The sequence below is a fragment of the Manis javanica genome, chromosome 10 (genome assembly GCF_040802235.1).
Source record: "Manis javanica isolate MJ-LG chromosome 10, MJ_LKY, whole genome shotgun sequence".
In the NCBI taxonomy this organism is placed as follows: Eukaryota; Metazoa; Chordata; class Mammalia; order Pholidota; family Manidae; genus Manis; species Manis javanica.
Window position 1 is genome coordinate 33,222,480 of NC_133165.1, and position 25,197 is coordinate 33,247,676.

General features: G+C 53.1%; 1 protein-coding gene across 1 annotated transcript in view; it reads left to right on the plus strand.

Moving 5' to 3' along the window:
- ZAN (zonadhesin) overlaps positions 1-24,751 on the plus strand; it is a 32,303-nt gene extending 7,552 nt beyond the window's left edge. The window contains 46 exon segments of the mRNA XM_073214264.1: positions 490-786; positions 789-869; positions 872-941; positions 943-1,199; positions 1,792-1,976; positions 3,961-4,055; positions 4,057-4,100; positions 4,285-4,401; positions 4,960-5,084; positions 5,346-5,491; positions 6,112-6,131; positions 6,134-6,254; positions 6,633-6,740; positions 6,820-6,989; positions 7,626-7,828; positions 8,978-9,028; positions 9,030-9,120; positions 9,419-9,576; positions 9,579-9,671; positions 9,901-10,081; positions 10,371-10,481; positions 11,197-11,377; positions 12,083-12,215; positions 12,217-12,303; positions 12,546-12,671; positions 12,673-12,688; positions 13,042-13,289; positions 13,377-13,540; positions 13,711-13,778; positions 13,781-13,853; positions 14,194-14,489; positions 16,924-17,100; positions 17,103-17,134; positions 17,615-17,756; positions 18,131-18,378; positions 18,827-18,956; positions 19,143-19,317; positions 19,513-19,616; positions 19,619-19,688; positions 19,917-19,994; positions 20,459-20,609; positions 20,611-20,655; positions 20,756-20,880; positions 21,388-21,419; positions 21,422-21,523; positions 22,401-24,751. Of these exon segments, the coding sequence (XP_073070365.1) occupies positions 490-786; positions 789-869; positions 872-941; positions 943-1,199; positions 1,792-1,976; positions 3,961-4,055; positions 4,057-4,100; positions 4,285-4,401; positions 4,960-5,084; positions 5,346-5,491; positions 6,112-6,131; positions 6,134-6,254; positions 6,633-6,740; positions 6,820-6,989; positions 7,626-7,828; positions 8,978-9,028; positions 9,030-9,120; positions 9,419-9,576; positions 9,579-9,671; positions 9,901-10,081; positions 10,371-10,481; positions 11,197-11,377; positions 12,083-12,215; positions 12,217-12,303; positions 12,546-12,671; positions 12,673-12,688; positions 13,042-13,289; positions 13,377-13,540; positions 13,711-13,778; positions 13,781-13,853; positions 14,194-14,489; positions 16,924-17,100; positions 17,103-17,134; positions 17,615-17,756; positions 18,131-18,378; positions 18,827-18,956; positions 19,143-19,317; positions 19,513-19,616; positions 19,619-19,688; positions 19,917-19,994; positions 20,459-20,609; positions 20,611-20,655; positions 20,756-20,880; positions 21,388-21,419; positions 21,422-21,523; positions 22,401-22,666 (5,993 nt within the window). The 3' untranslated portion in view covers positions 22,667-24,751.
- Positions 24,752-25,197: the final 446 nt, after the last annotated feature.

Genomic DNA, 25,197 nt, shown 5'->3' on the forward strand with positions numbered 1-25,197 from the left:
TGTGTTCTGCTTAAAATGCAAGTCCCCTCTTGTGCTTGCGTTGTTACACAGCCTTGGGTTTTATTTGCTTCCCATCTCTACCTTCCCGGCCCCTTCAGGACGCTGGCTTGAGTAACTGTGACTTTGATGCCATGAGTTTCTGCGGCTGGATCCAGAATCCCTTACCTAGTGAGTGGGGATTCTGAAGGCAGGGCTGATATCCTATTCATTTTATGTTTCCTGTGTCCAGCACAATACCCAACATACATTAGGAACAGTGTTTGTTGGGTGTTTGTTGACTGAAGGCTGGGGGTAGGAATAGAAGGAGAGGTGTGAGTGAGTTCCTCTTTTGAAGCCATCCTCTCCAGTTAGATGTGAGTGAGGAGGGTGGTGGTATGATTTTGACTAAATTTAAGGGGTTTTTTTTCTTTGTAGGATCTGCACCTACAGCACTTCCTTACAAATCTCCAGTTTCTTCCACTATCCCTTCTGAAACCCCTGTCTCCACAGAAAAATCTATGTTTCCCAGGGTACAACCCACTGTCTCCCCTGAAGAGCCCACCATCCCCACTGAAAAACCCACAGTCCTCACAGAAAAGTCCACCATCCCCACAGAGAAACCCACCGTCCCCACAGAGAAACCCACCATCCCCACAGGAAAACACACTGTCCCCATGGAAAAAACCACAGTCCCCACAGAAAAACCCACCGTCCCTACAGAGAAACCCACCATTCCCACAGAAAAACCCACCATTCCCACAGAAAAACCCACCATTCTCACAGAAAAAAACACCATCCTCACAGAAAAACCACTGTCCCTACAGAAAAACCCACAATTCCCATTAAAAGGACCACCATCCCCACAGAGAAACCCACATCCCCCACAGAAAAAACACTCTCTCCACAGAGAAAAACACTGTCCCCACCGAAAAACCCACCATTCCCACAGAAAAAAAACCACTGTCCCTACAAAAAACCCCACAATTCCCATTAAAGGACCACCATCCCTACAGAAAAAAGCACTGTTCTCACAGAAAAAAGCACAGTTCCTACTGAAAGGACCACTGTGCCCACAGAGAAACCCACTGTCCCCAGAACTCCTACTCCCGCCTGGCCCAGCTCGACACTTGCGCCCACTAGGCCAACAGTGACGTCTCCTAGAGCTCCAAGCACCTCCATGACCGCTGGGATCCTGACCGCTACAAGTCTAACTGCCTCAGGTATGTGAGGGGACATCACACAAGGCTGAAAGGAAGAACGGCGGCCAGGAAAGAGAATAAGGGCACTTTTAGGAGAAAACTGAAGTCTCAGAGGGAGATAAATCAGATGCGAACTACCCGGGGGGTGAGCAACACACACACATTTCAGATGTGGATTGTTAGGAACCAAGCGTAGATTACTACGTCTTATGTTTTTATGAAGATAGAATTCGTATGTCATAAAACCGATCCTTTTAAAGTGTACATTTCAGTGTTTTTAGTATATTCTCAAGATTGCACAAACATCGTCAGGTTCTGATTCCAGAACATTTTCACCCCAAAAAGAAACCCATGCCCATTAGCAGTCACTCCCCATTCCCCCTCGCCCCCAGGTCCCTGGCAACCACTAATCTCCTTTCTGTATCTATGGATTTGCCTGTTCTGGACATTTCATACCCTGGAATCATATAATATGTGGCCTTTTGTGTCCTGCTTCTTTCACGTGGCATCATGGTGCCAAGGTTCATGCCTGTCTTAGGACTTCAGGTTCACCCATGTAGCAGGACCTCTTTCCTATAGAGTGGAGGCTTGACAGAGACCGTTTTCCCCTCAGTGAACTGCCCCAAAAATGCCCAGTACGAGTCCTGTGCCTGCCTGGCTTCCTGTGAGAACCCCAAGCCCAGCTGTGAGCCCAGCTGCGCAGCAGGCTGTGTCTGTGCTCCCGGCTTTATGTTTAATGACTCCCGCTGCATCAGTGCCTCTTCCTGCAGTTGCTTCTACAGCAACAACTACTATAAGGTAAGACCACTAGGATGCCCACAATCCCCACAGGTTGATAGTGAGCATAACACCTGGGTTCTGGCTTTATCTGCTCCCCAGGTGAGATGAATTTGGATCTATAGGACATGCTCAGTGGTGGAGCTGTGTGGTTTTTGATTGTCATATCTGTTCATACAACAGGCATTTGTTAAGCACCCTCTGTAGCCCAGCATGATGCCAGGCTGTGCAGAAGATTCCATTATCCTGTGGCCCTGTGCTAAGTGCTCCTGACAGTCTCGATATTTCTGTACTTCTGTCCCATACTGGCAGCCTTGATGCATTAGACACCAGACCAACCAGGTGGTGCAGGGCCCTCATCTCCATCCTGAGGAAAGCTGGAGGTTCCTGCATATACAGAGAGCCCTGGCCACTATGTAGAGCTCCAGGCATGTTTAGGGCCAAATATCGCATTCCAGAACCTTATTCCAAAAGAACTTGGAAATCCTGATGGGATACCTCAAAAGAGGGGATTACTCTTCTCGTCTTCCCAGATTGACGACCCCTCCAGGGAGATTTGACAAGAACAGAAGCTCTGAAGGTCACAGGCTGTGTGGGCTAGCACTGTCCCAAAATGACAGCATACAAGCCTCATGCATCATTTTACATTTCCCAGTACCCACAATTTAAAAAGGAAAAGGAAATAGACTAAATTAATTCCAATAATCTACTCAACCCCAAATTGTCTTATTTCAATTGTAATGAATAGTTATTAGTGAGATTGCTTACATTCCTTTTTTTTTCTCCATATTAAGTCATCACAATCCAGCGTGTGTTTTATACTTAAAGCATATCTCAGTTTGGACTGGCCACCTTTCCAGAGCTCAGGGGCCACCTGTGGCTAGTGGCCACCATCCTGGATAGAGCTGCCCTCGAGTCAGGCCGATCCATGCTTAAATCTGGGCTCCAGCACTGGCTTGCTGGGCAGCCCCAGGCAAGGTTCTTTACTCCTTCACATCTGTTTTCATATCTATAAAATGTGCACAGTGAGATTTTCTTTCTCGTAAAGTTGTTAGGAAGGTGAAATTGGAACCTGATACAGACAAAATATTTAATAGACCTTAATTATAATTATTATTAGCAACTTACTATAAATGTCATATACAACCTATCAATTAAACATGTGTTAAGCTAATCATTAGTGTCCAGTGCCTCTTCTCGGTTCCGGGTGTTCCTCCCATTAATGGTCAGAATTCATACTTATCTCTTTGGGGTCTGCTTCCCCCAGGTCCCCTTAGCCAGTCTCATAGATTTTCCTGTGTCAGTGTTAGGATTAGCTCTGGCTGCAGCCTGGGTAGGGAGATCTGTCAAAATCATCAGCATCAAGCATCTCTTCCCTGCCCGGGGAGACATGTATTAACTTACTCTATATTCATTTATGCATTCAGTGAATATTATTGAGGATTCTCAACTCCCTTGCACTGGGGGTCCCCATGAACAGGGTGTGGTCCTTGCTCTCCTAATGCTGTTGGATTGTGGGGGACACACTGGGTCTTGGTTTCCTCTTTCATCCAGCAAGTATTTATTGAATGAGAGCTCTCTGCTAGGCATAGCGCTGTACTGGGGCTAACACAGTGAGTGAAGATAGGCATGCAGAGAGCTTGCAGTCAAAACAATCAGAAAAGTTCATATTAAAGGGTAGTTGTGGTAAGTCCTGGGAAGGAAAGGTACCGTGCTCCTGAGTATGAGGATAACCTAGGTGGGGAAGTCTGGGAAGGCTTCCTGAGAAAGTAGTGACCCTTGTGCTGAACTCGCTGATTGCACAGGAATGACTTAAAAAAGGGCAGAGGGAAGAGCATTCTGGGATGCGAGAACAGCAAGTGCAAATGTCCTGTGGTGGACAGGAATATCTGGTAGCTGATGGCAAGAGGAAGAGTATGGGCAAGGTTAGGTCTGCTGGTGTGCTGGAGAAGAGCGAAGGGCCCTGGGAGCTATAGCATTGTGACTCTGGATCTCTTGCTCCCAGCATGTGTCACAGTGGCACAGTCCCACCTGCACAGAATGTTACCGCTGCTGGCCCAGCAGTTGGGTGGAGTGTGATATGTCTCAGTGTGGGAAACACAGTGTGCCAGCTGAAGAACAGCCAGTATGGATGCCACCCCTATGGTGAGACCTTCTCCTCATGCTGTCTCTGCCTGCCAGCCAGTCAGAGTGGTGTGACACCAGGGTCCTAACCCAATCTTGACCAGAGACATGGGGCATGCCACTGGGTGGGTGAGGTGGCTGTGGGTCTGGCTTCCTGATGAGGCAGCAGCACCAGCTTCATGTATGCGCTCTGTCCCCTCGGCAGGCACTGCCACCTGCTTTGTCTGTGGAGACCCCCATTATCTCACCTTCGATGGGAGGCACTTCAGCTTCATGGGAAAATGCACCTACATCTTGGCCCAATCCTGTGGCAGCTCGACAGGTGGGGCCCTGGTGATGTCCTCCCATGGCCTGAGTGAGGGGTCTGGGGTCAGAACAGCTGGGCTTGGGTGCCCAGCGGGTGGCGGGAAAGGGCTGGGAGCAGATGGGAGCAAGGCCTTCTGGGAAATAAGGGCTGACACATCCACCCTAAAAGCCGGACTTCTCAGGACCAGACACTGGGGACAACTGTACTTTCAGAGGCTTCTCTTCCTCAGTGGTTTCCCTAGCCACCTTTTAGTGAGGGCCCATCTTGCATATGGCAGCAAAGGGACAAGAGAAGAAGCACAGATACCCTGCCCTGGAGGATGTCCCTTTGGTCCCTGGTCGGGAGACAGATCTGGGGCTCACACCCTTTACAGGCTGTTCTGGAAGAGGCAGACTGTCACGCCCACTCATTTACGTTTGGGTCTGGCCTGCTCCCTGAACCGCAGAGCTGGTGTGTCTGTGGCCCTTTCCCCCAGGTGCCACCCACAGCGGATGCTCACCCTCAGCGGACGCTGGGAAGTGCTTGCTGAATCAGCGCTCTCACCTGGTGCTCTCCATCCCTCTCCCCACCCAGAGCTATTCTTCAGGGTCACAGTGAAGAATGAGACAAGAGGAAAGGAGGGCGTGTCCTGTGTGAGCAAAGTCTTCATAACCCTGCCCCAGACCACTGTCACCCTGCTCAAGGACAGACACGTACTGGTGAGTCCTGTTCTCTTCTGTGTGTGCCAGGCTGCCACCTGTGGCTGCAGCCTGTCCTGTGGGCTGCTGTGGCCCCATCCTGGCCAGCCCTGCAGCCTCCAAACCCTCCTGGCGGTGGGCTCAAGAGAGGAAGAGGTCGTTAGGATTGCTGTGGATGGTGTCATGCCTTCCCGCATGAACATGGGAGTCTGCTAGGGGTTCCCCTTGACGCTTGATCTGTCTCTCTGTCTCTCTGTCTCCTCCCTCTGCCCTGCCTTCCAGGTTAAGGGTCAACAAGTCGCCCTCCCAGCCATACCTTCTAAAGGTGTCCTCCTGGCTGCAAGTGGGCGATTTGTGGAACTGCAAAGGACATTTGGTTTGCAGGTGAGACAGAATGGTGACCAGCAGCTGTTTCTGAGCATGTCCAGGTAAGGGGGTGACCCAGCAAGGCAGCTGACACTTCTCCAGGCTCTTACCTCCCTTTCTCAGGACCACCTGTTCCCTCCTCCCTCCTCTTTCATTCCCAGCACTAATTTAATTCTCACTCCCTGGGTGGGAAGCACCTAGCTCAACTGGCAGGCCTCCCTTTGGATGAAGAGAGAGGAGGAAATGGTTTCAGGGCAGTGTGATAACAGCAGGATATACACACAGTGCTTTGAGAATGTGCTAGGAGTCGTTAATGGGCCTTGTGAGATTTCAGAAGAGTGGTCACTTGACCCTAGTCTCCAAGGAAGAGTGGCTCCCCAGATGGACAAACAAGGGAAAGAAAGACTTTGTAGCAAATGTAAGAAAAAACTGGAATTCTTAGGGCCAGCAGGTAGTTTGTTATGACTGGAAGATGGGGTGTTAGCAGAAGGGGATGAGGGGAGATGGTAAGGTTGGCTCAGGGTGGGGACTGTTAGGACCTTATGCCCTTATTAGGTCCTGACACCCAGCAAGGGACCCTGTTTAGAGTCCACACCTCCTAGGCCTCTGCTTGCCTCCTGTCCGAGGCCCCAGCTCAGGTCCCTTGGCTGAATGAATGCCTCCTCCTCCACCTGCCCTGCAGCACCTACTCCAGGAAACTCTGTGTTTCTGTGGCAGTTATGATGGCGACCTTAGCAAAGATAACCTGAAGCTGGACGGCAGCCCTGCCGAAGATGTTCTAGAGCTGGGCAGCAGCTGGCAGATGGCAGAGGATGAGGACAAGGAGTGAGTGAGGATGTCCCGGTGTCTGTCTCCTCCCTCCGGTCCTGGACCCCTTCTAAGAACCCAGCCCCTGACTGGCATCATCCCTTTTCTCCTTTCTCCATTTCGGCACGCGCTGACTTCTGTCATTTTCCCAGCTCCCATCTGGGCCAAGTTCATGAACTCCCGACCACCACACCCGTGCCCATGGTCAGTGGGTCCTCAGGGATTCCCAGCAGCCCACCTCTCTCTTGCCCTGCTCCAGGTTTTCCTACGTCCTTCAGGGTTTGGTGTTCAAATGTTCTCCATTAGGGGTTGCCGAGAGCTGGGAGACTGCTGGGGTAGGGGCTGGGATGGAGGTGAGTCTTGGCCCTTAGGGCACTTGGAGTGGGTCTCTTCCAGGTGCCAAAATAACCAGGCAAATCCCCCATCCTGCGACCCAGCCTTGCAGAGCCCTCTGTCAGAGCCAGAGTTCTGTGGACGGCTTGTGGACCCCCACGGAGCCTTTGAGTATGAAGGAGGGCAGGAAGGGCGGGCAGGAGCTATAGACACCAGGGGTCATTCCCTCTGACCTGGCCTTTCTCCTCAGGGCATGCCTGCCTCACCTCATGGGCCCTACCTTCTTCGAGAGCTGCATAACCGACATGTGTAACTTTCAGGGGCTGCAGTCAGTGCTGTGTGCCCATATGGCGGCCTTGACTGAGACCTGCCAGGATGCTGGCTACATAGTGAAGCCCTGGAGGGGACCCCAGTTCTGCCGTGAGTTGTGCCGAGAAGCAGGGCCCTTTCCTTCAGACACAGTCATGAGTAGGGGCCCAGCACCTAAGGGTCTTAGCACAGGCTTGGAGGGTGCTTTCACTTTCACATGGACAGGGAAATCTGCAGCGTCTGAAACACCCACTGAGAATGCTACACAGTCACTTGCCAACTCAGAAAGTGACGCAGCGTGAGGCACATGTGTGCACACGCACGCCCAGGAGGCCAGATGCACGCACAGCATACAGACTGCCGGCTGAGGAGGGCGCCCCCTGACTGCCTCAGGTCAGTATGGGGAGGCAGGCCGTGCCCTCCATCCACGACACATGGGTGTCCCCTTGCTTTCCTTCCACCCTGAATGCTCACCTTGGGCAAGTCTACATGGCAAAACTATTTAGGCTCTTGGATCAACTGCTCCCTGGGACCTGCGTCTCGGCCGCTCACTGCAGGCTGCTCCCCCAGGCCAGGGTGGAAGCTGAGCTCTTTAGTCACGCTCTCCTGCAGCTCTGCTTCTGGAAATGGGGCAGAAATCCCCGGCTGTGGGTCCTCTGAGCTCCTGGCTATGAACTAGCTCCGACCTCCTTTCTCTCTTCCGCGTTCCCCTCTTGCCCTCCTCACCAGTGCTGTTCCGTCCACCAGCTCTGGCCTGCCCAGCCAACAGCAAGTAGGCCCTGTGTGCCAAACTGTGCCCCAGCACCTGCCATTCTGGGTTCTCCGGAATGTCCTGCCCCGACCGATGTGTGGAGGGCTGTGAGTGCAATCCAGGCTTCGTCCTCAGTGGCCTTGAGTGTGTCCCCCCTTCCCAGTGTGGGTGCTTCGAATACACAGTGGGTTACTTGAAGGTGAGCCGCTGGGGCTGGGGCTCACCTGCCCCACCAGAGAGCATTCCTGCTTCTGAAGTGTGCATCCAGCTGGCGGGCAGGAGAGAGAAGGCCTGGAAAGCCCGGGCGAGTAGGGCTAGGATTAGGGAATTCTGGCTCTGAGCTGACTTCCCATTTTCTTTCTTCCTCTCTAGTGCTTTTCAGGCACATGGGGATGGAATCATAGCATAGTTATTTCCCATACTGCCCAGCAGAGCCTGAGACCCCTGGTTCTCTCCTTTCCCATCTTCCCCGTCCTTCCCATCCAGTCATTTTCCTAGAGTTTTATTCTTCTGAAGGCCCAGGCACTTCAGTGTCTCATCTGGACTCTCTCCAAGCACCATCCTCTCCCTTACCCAGAGCCCCTTTCTCTGCTGGAGGACGGCGGCCCTCACCTGGGCCCCATCTTCACCATTTCTCAGAGGCAGCATTTTGAGCCAGCCTGGCATCTGTGGTGCTTTTCTCTTCCTTCTTTGCTTGTCCCTCACCCAAGGCCTGGTAAAGACACTGAAGTCCATCAGTGCCCTCTCCAACTTGGCTTTCTGCTGCTCGGCCCCCATTCCAGGCTGGCCCACTGCATTCTCCTTATCTACATCTTGTTCTTCTCCCAACTTCACCGTCTTCACAGCCACTCATGCATCTTGGAATCCTTCACCTCCTCTGAGGCGCTGTTGAAATTCTGCCTCCTCCTTGAAGCCTTCCTGATAAACAAAGTCAGAAAGCATCTCTAAACTCTTAAAACCAGTGCTTATTGTCTGTGTTTCCCTCAGGAAACTCTCACTGTGCCTGAATTGTCCTGGCACAAAGCTGCATGTCTTGTTAGGGCATGTGAAATATTTGTTGACTTATTTACTATTCCCTCAACCACTGGATTTTGAGTTCTGTTAGCATAGGGACATCGTCCATCCGATTTGTTCCTTAGTCCCTAACACCTGGCACATTGCAGACAGATAAATTCCTGTTGAAATAGTGAAGGAACAAAGAAATGATGGCTAGCTGAGTAAATGAGCAAATGCCAGGCTTCTGCACCTGAGCCCAGAGCTGCAGGATGACAGGACACCTCCCCAGGGAGCAGTGGGCTAGCAGGGACATGTGGGAATAACCTTTCCCTTCCTTCCTTCCATCCCCCAGACCGGGCAGCAGTGGTTCAGGCTAGGCTGCCGACAGCTCTGTATCTGTGAGTACAGCCAACAGGACTTGCTGTGTGCTCTGGAGGTGCCGGGCCCAGGAGGCCTGTGGTCAGCAGGATGGCACATACGGCTGCCATTCCCGAGGTTAGCAGTCCGGTGGAAGGCGGAGGGGGCACTGCTGTGTGGTCTTCAGCAAGAACAGAGCCCTGCCCTAAAGCAGGCTCCCCTGCAAGCAGGGGCATAACCAGGAGCAACAGGCAGTTGCCCAAGTGCAGAGCAACAGCTCCAGGGACCCAGGACTGAGGCTGGGGCAGTCCCTGGTCTTGTCTTCCCTGAGCCAAGCTGACCACACCCACGAGCCAGGGGTGCCATTGCAGCACAGGCTGGCCAGCGTGGCAGCTCGGGCCCAGGGTGTCTCTGCATGTCATCTCCTCCTCCACAGGGTCTGCCACCTGTAGTGTCCCGGGAGACCCCCACTATCTGACATTCAGTGGTGTCCTGCACCACTTCATGGGCACCTGGACTTACACCCTGACCTGACTTTGCTGGTTGGACTCCCTAGAGAACAGCTTTATTGTGAGCGTCACCAATGAGTTCCATTCTGAGGCAGCAACTTGGAGGCCGCCTTCATCAAAGCCGTCCATGTGCAGGTCTCCAACCTCAGAAGCTCGCTGATCAAAGGTCACAAGGTCATGGTGTGTGCCTCCACCCTCCTTCCAGGCCACCCCACCAGCCCACCCAGTGTCTCCTCTCTGTCCTCCATGCCCACAAGCCCACCTGTCTTACTTCTAGAGCCCCTGGGGGCAGCCTATGGCAGACCCAGCCTCAGTTCCTGAGATGCACTCAGTTCCCCTCCTGTTCTCTGCACCCTAGTTGTCCCTGTCCTAAGTGCCTGTCCCTTCTGTGTCCTCCCTGCCTCTGTAGCTGAACGGTCACTGAGTGACCTTGCCTGTGTGGCCTGCACAAGGCCAGGTGAGCATGAGGCCTAGTGGCAACTTTGTCCTGCTCTACACAAGCTTTGGGCTTCAAGTTCATTATGACAGCCACCACCTAGTTGAAGTGACAGTGCTGTCCTCCTACACTGGCTGGCTCTGCGGGCTGTGCAGTGAGTGCTTTGGACACCTGCCGCAGTAGCCAGGATGATGGACAGCTTCCTGGCTTGGTGCTGCTCATCCATACACATGATTAGATGGCTTAAGAACTCTTCCACCTGTGCATTGGTTGAGGGCATTGTGTGTGAAGGTCGATGTTAAAAGAAGCCCAAGGTGAATAAAAAGAGGCTAACCTGGTCTTTTGAGTGAAGGGTAGGGAACCTCTTCTGGGGAGGTGATGGTCCTGGGGCTGGGCCTGTTGGCAGGGTCCCTGCCCATCTTGGTAACTTCTCACTGCTCCAGGGAACTACAATAGCAACCCCTTCAACGACAATGTGCACCCGGATAAAAGGCCTGCACCCAGCTCCACCCAGCTGGGGGCCTCCTGGAAGTTAGCAGAGTCCTCTGAGCCTGGTGAGCAGGAATGGGGGCAGCCAGCCCCGGCCGGAGCCTCGGCAGGCAGCCTGGGGGATCCACATGCTCAGTCTCTGCCAGATGAGAACTGATGAATGTTCCAACCCCCCTTGCCCTTGCGTGCTCATTTCTCCCTCACTTACCCGTCTCTCTGGAGAACCCTTGCTACATCTTGTGACCTTCCTACTGGAGGACAATGCTTTTTTCTTTTCTCCTGTCCTCATTCCCCTCCCTGTTTTCCTCTTCACTTCTGCTTCAGTTTTGGGGGGGTTCCACCAATCCTCAATTCCTCTCTCTTCCATGTCCCTCATTCAGCTGCTTCAATGAGGCTGGCAAGTCCTTCAGATGCCTGGGGAGCCGAGTGCCAGTGGCAGACACCTGGAATGAGCTGTGATATCTTAATGAACCCTGTGGGTAAGCCACAACCCCTGCTGGCCCCTTTTCCCTATCCCCAGGAGGTAGAGAAGGGGGTGTCAGGGAGGGAAGAAGAGAGATAAGAAATAGGCCGAAAGTCAGGAGAAAGGCAAGTGGAAATGCAGAGGTGGGGCTCCCCTTGGGAGTTCTGGGGTCAGTCCATCTTTTGCGGCTCAGGCAGCAGGTTCCTGATGATCACGGGTTTTGATCAGAATGGATGTTGCATTCACCCCAGTGTGCGGTTCTGCTCCCTTCTCTAGCTTACTCTGCTCTCTCACACCCCCATGGTTCCGTCCTCCAGGACCCTTCTCCCAGTGCCACAGGGAGGTGGCCCCGCACTCCAGCTTCACCAGCTGTGTGTATGGCCAGTGTGGCTCCAAGGGGAACGCCCTGACCCTGTGCCGCTCCCTGCAGGCCTACGCGGCCCGATGCGCCCTCGCCAGCTGGGCCCCTTCCTGGCACAATAGCACCTTCTGCCCTGAGTGCCCTGCTCTGCTGCCCCATGGCCCCAAGAAGCCCCTGGCACCCCAAGTTCTGCTGCTCTGCTCTTCCCTCCCACCCAGCTCTCCATCCCCCTGGAGCCCTCCTCCCAGCTGCTCTCGGACTCCCTGCTCAGGGAGCCTCCTCATCTGGTTCCATCTCCTTCCCCACTGACCCGCCAGCTCTGCTCCCTTTCTTCCTGTTTCCCAGCAGCTCTTTTCTTTTAATTGTGGTGCAATACATATAACAAACTTCACTGTTTTAATAATTTTTAAGCATCCAGTTCAGGGGCAGTAAGTCCATTCACATTGTTGTAGAACCGTCACCACCACCCGTCTCCAAACGTTTTCATCTTCCCAAACTGAAACTCTGTTCCCAGTAAACACACACTCCCTGTTCCTCCCCCACTCCCATCCTGGCAGCCACCCTTCTACTCTGTCTCTGTGAATGTGACCCATCTGGGGACCTCACAGAAGTGGACTCACACAGAATCTGTCTCAGTGTGACTGGATTGTGTCACGTAGCATAATGTCCTCAAGGGTCACCATGTTAGTGTTTGCCAGAATCCCCTTCTCTTTAAGGCTGGATAATATTGCATTGTGTGGATAGACCCTGTTTTGTCCTTCCATTCATCGATGGGCTTTCACAGGAACACTTGATGCCCCAAGGTCAGGGAGCTGGAAAGCACTCTGCCCTCCTCACACGAGTCTCTTCTCAGCTCTGAAGTGCCCATCCGACAGCAGCTACAGCCCCTGTGCCAACCCCTGCCCTGCCACCTGCTGCACTCTGAACAGCCCAACAGACTGCCCTGCAGCGCTGCTTTGTTTTGAGGGCTGCCAAGTGCCAGAAAAGCCACGTCTTGAGTGGAATGTCCTGTGTGCCCCTCGGCCAGTGTGGCTGCACTGACCAGGGGGGCTTGTACCACGCGGTGAGAGGCCAGGCTGCAGGGCATGCCCCGCCCTTCCCAACTCCCTGAGTTTGGGGGCAGGCAAGCTCTGAGCCTATGCAGGATCGGTGGGGGGAGCTGTTCAGAGCAAATCCATAAACCAAAAGGCTGAGAAGGGTTAAGGAGGGAGGCAAGCAGCCAAGGAAAATGAGCCTTGGGAGCCGGGGGTGGGGCTCCGTCCATCTCCAGGTTTCTGCAGCTCCACTAATGCCCACACCCTGCAGGTCAGGGAGAGCTGGTACACAGATACCACCTGCTCCAGGCTGTGTACCTGCTCCACAGATAACATCTCCTGCATCCAGACAGCCTGCAAGCTTGACTACATGTGCTGGCCCCTGGATGGGCTGATTCCGCTGCCAAAGCACAGGTAGGTGGCCCCGAGTTAGCTCTCCTCAAGGACCCTCTGTAACTCTTGCTTCATAGCCCTGCTGTACTGAAGAGCTTCTGGCTGGGAAAGATGCCCCTGTGCTATCCGAAAGGGCTCATCAGCCCCCTCAAGGTTCTCTTGTAGCGGCTGTGAACTTAGATGGGCTATTATAAGTCTCTCTCTGGCAGAATAACACCTCCACCCCCAAGCCTTGCACCACACCAGCTGGGCCCTCATGCCTTGATCCTTGTCTTTGTCTTCCTTTCTTTTGTGCCCTGTCGCTTCACATCCTCTCCTTGCAGCGGAGAGAATGCCTGTTCTTCCTAGAGGCTCAGCATCCCTCTCTCCTCCAGGTATGGGCATGTGCTGCATCTCAAAGGGCACCTAATACATGAGCTTCGAAGGCAGTTACCACGCCATCAGGGGCTCCTGCACATATGTCCTGGTGAAGGTGTGCCACTCCACCTTGGACTTGCCTTTCTTCACAATCAGTGGCAAGAAAGGGAAGCCTCAAAGCAAAAGTTCCACCCACTACATCCAACAGCTCAACATTGACATCTCTGGGTCTTGGATCACCCTGCAAAGGGGCCCCCACGTGCTGGTGAGTGGGGTGGCATGAGCAGGCAGGGAGGAAGTGAGCTGTGGGGAGAGGGCCTTCTTCCTGCTCATGGGCTGTGCCCACCTCTAGATCAATGGCACACAGGTCACCCTTCCCTCAAAGAACCAGATCCAGGGGGTCAGAATCGCTGCCAGTGGTGTCTACACTGTGCTCAGCATTCTCATTGGAGTGGAGTTCAAGTTTAATGGCCATGGTTTCTTAGAGATCGAAATTCCCAAAGCCTATTACAAAAGGTGAGGGAAGCACCTGGCTCTTTGGGTTGGGGACTCAGCCTCCGGTGTGGGGCACCAGACGGGAGAAGTCCCTCCCCAGGACAGAGGGCACCGTGCGGGGTGCCTTTCCCTTTAGAGTGGAAAAGCAGGCACCAGTGAGAAATGCTTCTCTGCCTTTCTGGGTCCTGAAGACTCCCTGTGCCCACCCAGGTCTGCGGCATTTGTGGGAACTTCAGTGGGGAGGAAGAGGATGAAATGATGATCCCAATGACGAGCTAGCCCAGGATGATGCCGAATTTGTGGACAGTTGGTGAGATGAGACATTGGACCCAAAGTAATTGTCCCCAAAGACTTTGCTTCCTCACAGGAACACGAACAAGTTGGGCTTCTAGACCTTTCGGCACACTTGGGATGGGAAGATGCCAGCATTCCTTTACATTGTAACCTGATGGGGGATGGCTGCTGGATCCCAGGAGCCTATTTGGGGAAATATGAAAGTCTTCCTTTCTTGGCTTTGAAACGTGGGAGGGGATCGAAGCTGCATGGAAAGTGGCCAGAGCTCAGACTAGCATCCTGGTGAAGACAAGAGGGGTGTTCAGGGTCATTTGGGAGTGCCAAATCCTTTTCACAGATGGGCATTGGCTGCTCCTGTTATGACCCCTTTCCTTTCCCAGCTATCAACAAGACAACAGGAAGATCCAAGCAGTACAGCCAATGAGGCCAAATAGGAGCTGCAGGCCAGCTGATTTAGCAAGAGCCCAGGAGCAATGCCAGGCAGCTTTGCAGGCTCCAGCCTGAGCCAAGTGTGCCACCCGCCTGGTCCTTGAGTCCTTCCTGCTCAACTGTACCCACAGCTTCTGTCAGTTTGGAGGCCTAAACTGGGTGCTCTGCGAGACTCTGCAAGCCTTAGGGGCCGCCTGCCAGGCCCAGCAGCTCAGCCCCCCAATCTGGAGAAACAGTAGCTTCTGCTGTAAGTGACCGCTATGGTCACCCCAAAACAGCTCCCAAACCGTTTCTCTCCATGTATCGCTTAAAGCTCCCCCATTCTCCTTTCTAGTTGTTCCCTACCTATTTCTGACCTCATTATCTCTGACGTGGACCATTTACAATAGCCTCTTAGCCGGGTCCCCCCACCGGACAGCCCAGCTGCTCCTCCTCGCTCCACACCTTTGCCAGAGCTGTCCTTCTGAAGCAAAGTGATCATGTTACTCCCCTGCATGGCTGCATTGCCTCCAAGATTAAGTCCTAGTTCCTCTCAGATGGACGCACTCCTGCCAGCTGCCCCGGCCTCTCCTCTCACCCTCTCCCTGGGTGCCTGCATGTCACCAGTACCCAATGACCCGACTCCCTGCACCCCTTCCTGCCATTATGCACCTGCTCCCTGCACCTGCAAGGTTCTTTCTTCTCCCCTCCTGGGGCACTCCTAGGCATCCTTCTGTAACTCCTTCCTTAACAAATGTTTTAAGTTATTATTCACGTCCCTTAGTATTCACCACTTGAAAAGTGTACAATTCACTGGTTTTTAAGATCTTCACAAGGTTTCACTCCATCACCACTATCCAATTCCAGAACCTTTAAAATTTTAAAACGATTAAAGTGTTTTCAGTATATGATACATTCACATGTGAAAAAAATCAAAAGCATTTGAAAATTCCTAGTGAAAAGCCTTCCTCCCACCCTGATCCCTTGGGTTTCCCAGCCTGCTCTGATTATATCTGAGTGTTTTTCCTATGATCCTTTATTTACACACATACAAATACAAATTTATGTACCTTAATTTCTTACCAACAGCATCCAAGGTATAGTATTTTACACTATATTTTTCTTCACTTGAGAATCAAGCTTGGAGATCCTTCCACGTCAGATCTCTTTTCCAGCTCAGATTCCCACATCTCCTTTCCCTTTGTAGCTGTGTAGTAGTCCATTATATTAAATACCCATAATCCATTTAACTTATTTCCTACTGGTGAACTTTCTAACTATTTCCAGGCTTTTGCTCTTGCAGACACACTGCAGTGGACAGCCTTATACGGTTAGGATTCTATGTGTGCATGCCCACTCCCAGGATGAATTCTGAGGTGGGGCATCCCTGGGTTGAGGCTTGTGTGCATTTGTATTTATGAGGGATGTTGCCATTCGGCTCTCCGTAGGAGTAATTGACATTGCTGCCAGCAACACCAGAGTGCCTGACACCCCACAGCCTTGCCAACTTTTGGACTTCTGCTGATAAATGAAAAAGAAAGAGTCTTAATTTGCATTTTTCCTATTACGTGTGTGAAGTTTTTCCTATTATGTGTGAAGTTGTGCATTTACCTATTTAGGGGCCATTTGAATTTCTCTTTCGGTGAGCTCTCTTCATACCCATCGGCCATTTTTCCACTGGGTTGTTGGTTTTTAGTGAACTATTTTATAGTAGTTCTTTATTTATGACAGGGAGTAGCCTGTTACTAGTGTTAGGAGGTACACAATTTTTTCCAGTCCTTTTTTTTTTTTCATCTTTGACCCCTTTTTGCCTTACAGAAAAAAGAACACGTATATATGTGCATTTTGGGGGTCAAAGATACTAGGCTTTATTCTATGGCTTCTGCATTTTGAGCCATAGTTACAAATGCCTTCCCTGCTCTAAAGTTGAGAAAAAGTGCCCATGTTTTGCTTGAGTGTTTTTATGGCTTTTTTTATATGTAAATATTTGATCTACAGAGACTTACAAGATACAAATGAACTTTGTTTTTATTTTTTTCCAGCATTATTAAATGACCAGTCTCTCTTCCCACTGGCTGAGATGCCACAATTTATCCTATACTAACTTATGTATTTGGGTCCCTGCCTGGGCTTTTTCTCCTCTTCCACTGCTCCATCTGTCTTCACTTAACTAGTTAGCCAGTGTTGTGATCACTGAGATTTTAATTGTGTTTTAATTTCTGGCAGGAACATTCATAACCCACTACCATTTATTTTTAAAACATTTTCCTGGATTTTCTGGTCTGTTTATATATTAATCTCCACTTTATTGTCATCTTGTCCTATTAAAAAACAAAAACGAAATCCTGCTGGTGTATTTGATTGGGATCATCTTAGTGACATAGGGAGAACTGATATCTTTATGTTGTGGACTCTTGTATCCGTGAACATTTCCATCTGTTCACAACTACTTTTGCTTAAAGGGCTTTATTTAACTCCTCCAACATAGTGAGTACCTCCCTGCTCGGTGCCCCCATTACACCTCATACACACATGCCTGTCACACGCCCACTGACCGTACACATCTGGGTGGCGTGGCAGCTGCTGGCTGCCCTCTGTGTCTCATGCTGAACGGGGAGAGCCGTTGCTATTCCTTTCTTTCCTTGGAGCCAGGCACAGAGCCCCCACTCAGTAAACGTTTATTTCTGCCCCTCTTCCCCAAGCTCTGGAATGCCCTGCTCACAGCAGCTACATGACCTGTGTTCCCTCCTGCTCACCTTCCTGCAGGGACCAGGAAGGCCAGTGCAAGATCACCAGAGGCCCGTCTGCCTGTAAGGAGGGCTGCACCTGGCAGCCTGGCTACTTGCTCAGTGAGAAGCAGTGTGTGCACAGGAGTCAGTGTGCTGCAAGGACGCCTGGGGCAGCTCCTTCCCCGTGAGTGGGGACAGGAAGCAGGGATGGGGACAGCAGTCCTTGAGGGTGGCACCTTCTCCTTCCCTGGGCATCTGCCAGCCTGGGGCACTTGTGTGTGCAGCTGGCCCAGGGGTGTGAAGGCTGGTGAGAGGGCAGGTTGCTCTCCAGACTCATGGGCCTCATGGGCTGGGGGTACATGGTTTGGGTTTTGTATTGAGGAATCCAAACAGCTGGGGTGGGCACAGTACAGTGGCAAGAGCACTCACGAGTCCCGGGACCTCTGTTAACGCACAGTCTGCATCTGTAAGATGGGTCCAGGGGCACCTCCTGAGTAGCCTATGCCTCCGGGGGCAGTACAGAGACGTCAGGCTGCAGATGGCACCGGAACTGCCTCTGACCTGTGTCAGTTAAGCCACTGGCCTTTGGGCTCACGCTGCTGGGGTAAGAGGAAGAAGAGGTGGCCCTTCCTCCTTACTCCCTTGTTCTCCTGGGCTTCTTCAGGCGGTTAAGACCTGGCTTTCCAGTGGCTGCAACGAGAGGTGTGTCTGCAAGGATGGAGTCATTCGGTGCTGGTCCTTCATCTGCCCCTCTGGCTCCTGCTGCCAGAACAACTCCCCCAGCAGTGGCAACTGCATACCCACCAGTAAGGGGTGCCCTCGGGGAGGCACAGCAAGAGGCAGAGCCAGGAGAGACTTGGCTGTGGGCTCTGGAGAGAGAGAGGGGCCTGGAGCACAGGCACGGATGGGCCTGGTTCCCATTTGGCTCTTAGCTCTGTGGTCACAAGTAAGTCCTAACCCCCTCTGGGATTCACTCCCTTAAGGGCACAAAGAGGGGACTGGATAAGGAAATCCTCTCAGGTTTTCAACTGGGGCTGAGAGAGGGAGAAATTTGAAGATCAAATATCCAGGGAGCCCAGGGATAAAAGGGAGGGTGACAGGAGGCATCGGGGCATGTGGGGGATTCTGGGGAGCGTCATATCTGGGCAGGGTCCCTTCTCAGCCTTGCCCTTCTTGGCAGAGTCAGAACAATGCTCAATTTATGGGGACCCTCATTACCATACATTTGATGGCCTCAGCTACTGCTTCCAGGGCCATATGACCTACACTCTGGTAAAGGCCATGGACATGCTTCCTGATGGGGTGGAGCCCCTGGTCATGCAGGGACACAACAAGGTGTATTTTCCCGTGAAGCCAGTCTTCCTGCAAGAAATCATCGTGATGGTCCACGGCTATACAGTCCAGCTGCAGATTGACCTGGATCTTGTGGTAAGAGCCAGGCCAGGCCGGGAGGGTCTCGGGAGGCAGGCTGGAGCAAAAGAAGCCAGGACTCTGTGTTCCCTGAGAAGTTCCCAGTAGGCACTGGGAATCAGTGCTACCCTCAACTAGTGGAGAGTTATGGGAGGGCAGTGGGACTTGTAGAGAGAGAGGGGAAGACAGAGGAGGAGAGCGCATGCCATGTGGAGGTGGAGCCAGGCTGAAATAGTCCCAGAGGCATCCACTCTGCCAAGTTTTTTGCAAGGAAAGGTCTGGGGCTGCCTAGAGACCAGATCTCGGGTAGCCCTTTGCCATGTGGGTTAAGGAAGGCTACGGGGATATCTTGTTCCATGGGGTGATGGCATGGAGAAATACAGAGATGTGCAGAGAGGCAGAGGCAAAGACAGTAGAGGGTTGGGTTGATTCAGGACTCCCCTCAGCTCCTGTATTCTTTTTCTAGGTCAACCACCAAAAGGTGACCATCCCCTGTAAGCCCAGCGAGCATCTGAGGGTTATCATGTATAGCCATCGCCTGTATCTGATCACCGACTTTGAGCTGGTTGTCAGCTTCAATGGCAGGGACAATGCAGGTACTGAGAATGGGGACAGGAGTGCAGCCAGGGTGTTTCTGGGAGTGGGGAGTGAAGACTACATTATAGGCAGGCCAAGCACAGAGTGGAGCACTGCCTTGGAGTGGAGCTCCGAGCTCTGGAGAGGACCCAGGAGGGTCTGGAGAGGAGGCGAGGGCTCACTTCCGGATGCCTCTTCCTCCTCAGTGATCCGCATGCCCAGCACGTATGGGAGGCTGGTACGCAGGCTGTGTGGGAACTATGATGGGAACCAGAGCAGTGAGTACGTGCTGACCGAAGGCACCCTCACCAAGAACATCAACGAATTTGGTAACAGTTGGGAGGCAAAGAAGATCACTACAGGCCTTGCCCGCATCTCAAGGTGAGACGATGGGGGCTCTGAGCAGGGAGGGCTGGGCCCGGGGAAAGTCTGTCCACCCCACTCACCCCCACATCCTCGAGGAGGAGGCACTGAAGGCTGAGGGCCCAGACTACTCACCTGAGTTCTCTAGCCCTGAATGTCCCTCTCAGACTGACCTTGGGGCCCCACCTGGCTCCTTCGCTGTCTCTGCCCCAGAGCCATAGAAGAGGAGGAAGAGAAAGAGGAGGAGGATCCAGGCTTCCGTGTGTGGGAATGCAGCCCGGAGCAGCTGGAGCTCATGAACAGCACCCAGGCGTGTAAGGGCTGGTGGACCCCCAGGGCCCCTTCACTGCCTGTCACCTGACTGTGGCCCGTAGCCCTTCCAGGAGTCAGTCAAGGCTCAGAACCCACTGGACCAGCCTTTCTCCAGGTCCTGTCCCCGGTTCTCAGATCCCAGCTCTGTTTGGCTCTTTTCCTTCTGCAGCCCGCGGTCCTCACGACTTCCATCTTCAACACGCACACTGTCTTTGTGTTGGGGCTACCAGGCTCTCTTTTGCGGGGCTAGGTCCCCATGCCCGGCCCTCTCTGACAGCCTCCCACTGTCCCCATTGCCCCACCAGGCACTGCGTGTCTGACCAGTGTGCTGCCTGGAGACCCCAGGAGTGGGAGCAGTTGTGCTGCCAGGTCCTCAGTGGCTATGCCATTGTCTGCCAGGAGGCAGGCGCCACCCTGGCCGGCTGGTAAGACTCTGGCCTTCCCCACCGCTGGCCCTGACCCCCCGGCCACTTCTGCCCTCTGCTTGGCTCTGAGCCCCACCATGGCCCCTCCCTGGGCTTCCCGTCCTGGTGCCCCACCTTCAGCTCTCACCATGTCAGTGTCCTGCCAACCTCACCCTCCTGCCCCTGCCCAGGATGCCAACCCCCGCCCTCTCACCCTGTCTGGCTCCTTCTCCCCAAACCTACCTTTGCTCCTCTTGTTCTTTGCATGCTTAACGTTTCAGACACTCAAAGCCAGCCCACGATTCTGGCTTCCTGCCTATACTGAGGCTGTCTTCTGTTGGGTGACCTTGCTCCCACTCCAGCCTCTGGCCTCACATTCTCCCAACACCTACAGGGGGTCCCAGCCCCACCACCTTCTGACTATGACCTTGTCCCCTCAGCCTTGGCATTTCCGGCCAATACCATCTATCAGAGCTGCATGATGCCCTGCCCAGCCTCCTGTGCCAGCCTGGCAGCCCCCAGGGACTGTGAGGGCCCCTGCATGGAAGGCTGTGCCAGCCTCCCGGGCTACGTGTACAGTGGTGCCCAGAGCCTTCCCGTGGCCCACTGTGGCTGCACCTACAATGGCATCTACTACCAGGTCTTGGCAGGGGTGGGAGGCCCTGGGGGAGCAAAAGGAGAGCCAGGCTTGGCAGGGGGAGGACCCAGACCTTCTCCTCTGGCCCTTTTCTCCTCTCCAGTAGGGTGACAGCTTTGTGACTGAAAACTGCTCCCAGCGCTGCACCTGTGCCAGCTTGGGCATCCTGCTGTGTGAGCTGCTCAGCTGTGGTGCTGGGAAGGTTTGTGCACTTGGGGAACCTCACTTGTGACTGCTTCTGGGGTGAGCCCAGACCGCCCCTCGGCTTCAAGCCCCGGGGGACTGGGGGATGTCCCTGGACCATGGATTGGTCCTCCCAGGCATAGGACTAGGACTCCTCTCCATCGATGCCAAGAAGTTGTATGACCCACTCTCACTCGGTCCCCATCCTTTTTTGGGAATGACAAAGGGATGTTCCCTGAGCATCTGATGTCTGCCAGGCATTGTGCTGGGGCCTTTTCCTGGCACTGGCTTCCCGTGGTTCCCTTCACTCAGCACTTCGTGGTAAGCATAGCTTCCCCATTTTATAGGTAAAGAAAGTGGAGTTAGAGAAGGGAAGGGATTTCCCTAGAGCCCAGGCTGGTGAGTGGAGCATTGGAAGCCAGGCCTGCGCCCCGCTGGTCCATCTCTGTTAGCCACTGATTTCTCCCCTGGGCTCCCAGTCCCCAGCCCCTCTCCCTGGCTGTGAAGGGTCCTCCCAGAATCTCCAACAACCCCCTCCATCTTTTCATAAAGCCCATGTCTACGGAACCCGTGTCAGAATGATGGATGTGCCTGGAGCAGGGAGCTCACTTCACCTGTGAATGTGAACTTGGTTATGGGGGAGAAGTGTGCACGGAGCCTTGGGATATGCCACCCCATAGAAAGCCAGGTAAGAACTTCATCCCAGGCCCTGTATCTTCACAGCCCCTTCCCCACACACAACTGCCACAGCATTATTCCATATAAATAATGTCAGGTGTACTAGACAACTGTTATAGATCTGTACAGATAGTATGTTATTAACGTAATATAAATTATATAAAATGTAATAACATTATAATATGATCCCTAGAGATTAGCAAGAATGGGGTTCTCAAAGAATTTCTGAGTCCCTCTGCCCATCTCCTACCCGCATATTCTGGAATGCTCTCTGAGCTCTAGCTCTGTTCGGTGGGTTAGATCCCTCACCCCTGCCCTTATTTCCCCCTCTTACACCCCTCTAAACCTTCCAGTGCCTTTTATTGTTTTTCCCTATCCCAAACTGTAATTCTTTTGAGCCTCTGGGCCAGTGGTTCTCCAACTTATCTTTTGCCCAAGATTGGGGAGGTGTGGATGGGGTGGGGTTGACTTGTTTAACTTTAACACATTGGATCAGGGACTCTCCCAGAGATTCAGCTTTGGTAGGTCTGGAGTGGGCCCAGAAATCTTCGTTTTTAACAAGCTCCCAGGTGACTGATGGAAGTGATTCCAGGGCTACCTTTTGGGAAGCAATGGCCAAGAAGACTAGGCAACAGGCTGGATGAACATCTTCCTAAAAGGCTTATGGAAATTGTGTGTCACAAAACAGAAAGGGTTCCTGGCAGGTGATGTGAAGGCCTTGGAGCCCCTGGGGGCAACAGCCTCCTGGAGGGAGAACCAGCCACATCAGGGATTCAGGGGTATACAGTCCTTTCTAGGGGACAGCTGAGGACTGACTTAAAGGGAGTGTCTCTTCCCACATGCCTACCTATCCAACATCCCTGTTTCTGTTCCCTGCACCCCAGAAGCATCCAGCTTTGTGGCCATCCTGTTGGGAATGCTGGTGCCCATGGTGATCACAGTGCTGTCAGTGGCCAGATAATGCGTTTCCAGAAAGAGGAGGCAGTGGGTTCTGGGAAAGGGGATAAGGAGGGGCCCATGCGGTGAGAAACCAGGGGGAGTGGCCCTGACTACTTCTGTTCCCCAGCGCCCCCTGGGGAGAGAAGGCAGAGCCAGAACAGTCAGGCTGGCTGACAAGGGGGAGAGCCGACCCCACCTCCCAGAACCTTGGTGACTGGCCTTTGCGTCTGCCTTGGATACAGGTTTTCTCACTATCTACTCAGATTTTGTTGCAGAGCTTGCCTCCAAAGTCACTTCGTTTTGAGTTGTCCTCAAAAAAAGAGACAAAAGTAAAGTTATTTATATTTGAAATGTGGATTTCCACATGATTTTGGTGGAGGAAGGATCTTGAAGGTGGGTCATGGGGGGCAGAAATAGGAGGGAGACAGGTGTGCAGGGGCCTAGGGCCGGGCACGCCACATACATCCAGAGCGAGGGGAACCAGGGAGTGAAGGACCTGTGTCCCCTGCCTTAGACAAGGCCATGTAGGGGTGAAGCGTTGAGCCCTCTGGCCTCTGGGATATAAAGACTGCCCCTTTCCTGTCTTCACCTGGGAACCCTGGTTCTTAGAGGACTTGGCCTTGAGCTCCCCACTAGTGAAAGGTGATCCTGAGGTTTTAGATTTCTCATGAGGTGGATCACTGAGTTCAGACTAAGAACGCAGAATATAGCTTTTCTAAAGGGTGACTGGGCCTGTGATCCTCTGGAGAGGACCCCACATTCAGCACGAGTACATTTCCCAAAAGAGCAAAGGGGTTACTATGAACTGGGGGCACAGTACGGGAGCAGCTTGCTGTGTTTTGGGCTCCATCCTAGCAGGAGTGACCTGATCACCTCAGCCTGAGGCCAAAGGGCAGACATTCTGACCTACCTCCCCACACCCAAGTGCCTCCTGCCTCCCACCAGGCAGATTCTTGCTTGGAGAGGGGGCTAGGACATCTTGCTTGGGCTCTAAGGAGAGGTAGGCTGCCAACTGGAGGTCAGGATGTAGAATCCCAAGGGACAGGGACAGGATGCTAAAGCAGGCAGGACACTGGGGTCTAGAAAGGAATCCTCTCTGTGCTATCCTCTGCGATTGACTCCTGTCTTTAAGACCCCACCTGGCTGGGGAAGGGCCAGAGATCTTGGTCAGGCCAATCTGCCCCTTATAGGGGCAAAGGGGGCCGTGGGCTGTATCTCTGAGCTGGGAGGGCCATGCTTTAATCTGGGCACTGCTTCCCTATTGCCTTCCTGCCCCAACCTGGGCTCTCTTCACCTGGTCTTTGACCTTTGCTTGTTTTTCATCTGTGCTCTGCTCCCTTGACCTCTGTTCCTCCCCCCACCAGCTAAGGTCACCTTATCTAGCCCGGATGTCTAGTTGGCAGGGGAAGGACATGGACTGGGCCAGCACCCTCCAGATAGACCCTTGGTCTTTGGCAGCACTGAGTCCCTCCAACCATAAAATACATGGGTGGTATGTCTGGGGCGGTGGGGAGACAGAGGATTCCAGAGTATTAGGGACTTCAGAAGAGGCTGGTACAGGTAGGATATAGGGGACAGCGTCATGGCCCAAGGCCCCATTGGCTGAGAAGGGGAGCTGTGATTTGGAGTGTGCACTGACCCTGTACAGCCACAGGGCAGCTGAGGTGCAGAAATGGCAAAGTTGCTCCAGCTCAACAAAGCTGGTCTGGCCTCGCCTGCCCCTGCAGGAGTGCCCAAGGGCAGGAGACTGGGTGCAAAGGATACAAAATGGCAAGAAACGGGTCAGTTTGAGTGAGAGATTGATCCCAGCTTGATCTTCTGTTTGGGGGTAGACACTCAGGTGGCTCTCCCTTCCCTCCCCAGAGACTGGTGGAACTTGCCTGGGCAGCATCTTGAAAGGGGCAATTGTATTCCCTGTGACTCAGTCATGTGTGTGTGTACACATTCACATGTGTAAATGTGGGGGGTCTCCATCCACTCCATTATTTCCCCTCCCCCACAGCCAATGAAGACACTCCTCCCCCCACTGCCTTTCAACCAACCCCAGCTGTTAACATCTGGCTTGCATCTGTCTCCTTCATCTGACCAAACCCCCATCCAGCCAGTGCCCCCTCCTCCCCTTCAGGGGGTTGTAGGGCAGGGCTCAGCTCAAGGCTTTCCCAGCCTCACACAGTCCCCTGCTGGGGCAAAGGAACCGGGGCAGGGGCGAGAGGGGGTGGCCCCACCCCGGAGGTGCCCCAGGCTCTTGGCAGAGCCATCTGGAGCCGTTAGCAGCAGCTGCCAATGACTCATCTCCCCTTGCCCCCACTCCACCACAGCCCTGTCTCCAGACCTCAGACCCTTCTCAGTGTGCCAGTGGGAAAGTGCTTATATACCCAGACCCCACTCTGCAGAAATCTATCCCCCTGCTCCCAATCATCCCAGAGCTGTGACACTTCCCACTTTCTTTTATTTATACCAAAAAAAAAAGTTTTAAATATAATTTAAGAACCCCTCCAAGCACCAGTGTCTGTCTCTGGTTTCTGCCACCACCTCACCCCACCCCCCACTCCCCTCATGGACACAGCTGGGGGTACTTGGGGGCACAGAGAAAATGCCTGGGACTGTGGCATGACCACAGCACTGCTCTGGAAACAAACACAACGATGGGTCCCTGTTTCAACCTTGGGCAATGGATCTGAAAATGATACAGGTCCCCCCCAAACACAAAGTTATGACAAGGATGGCAGAAAAACAAAAAAATGG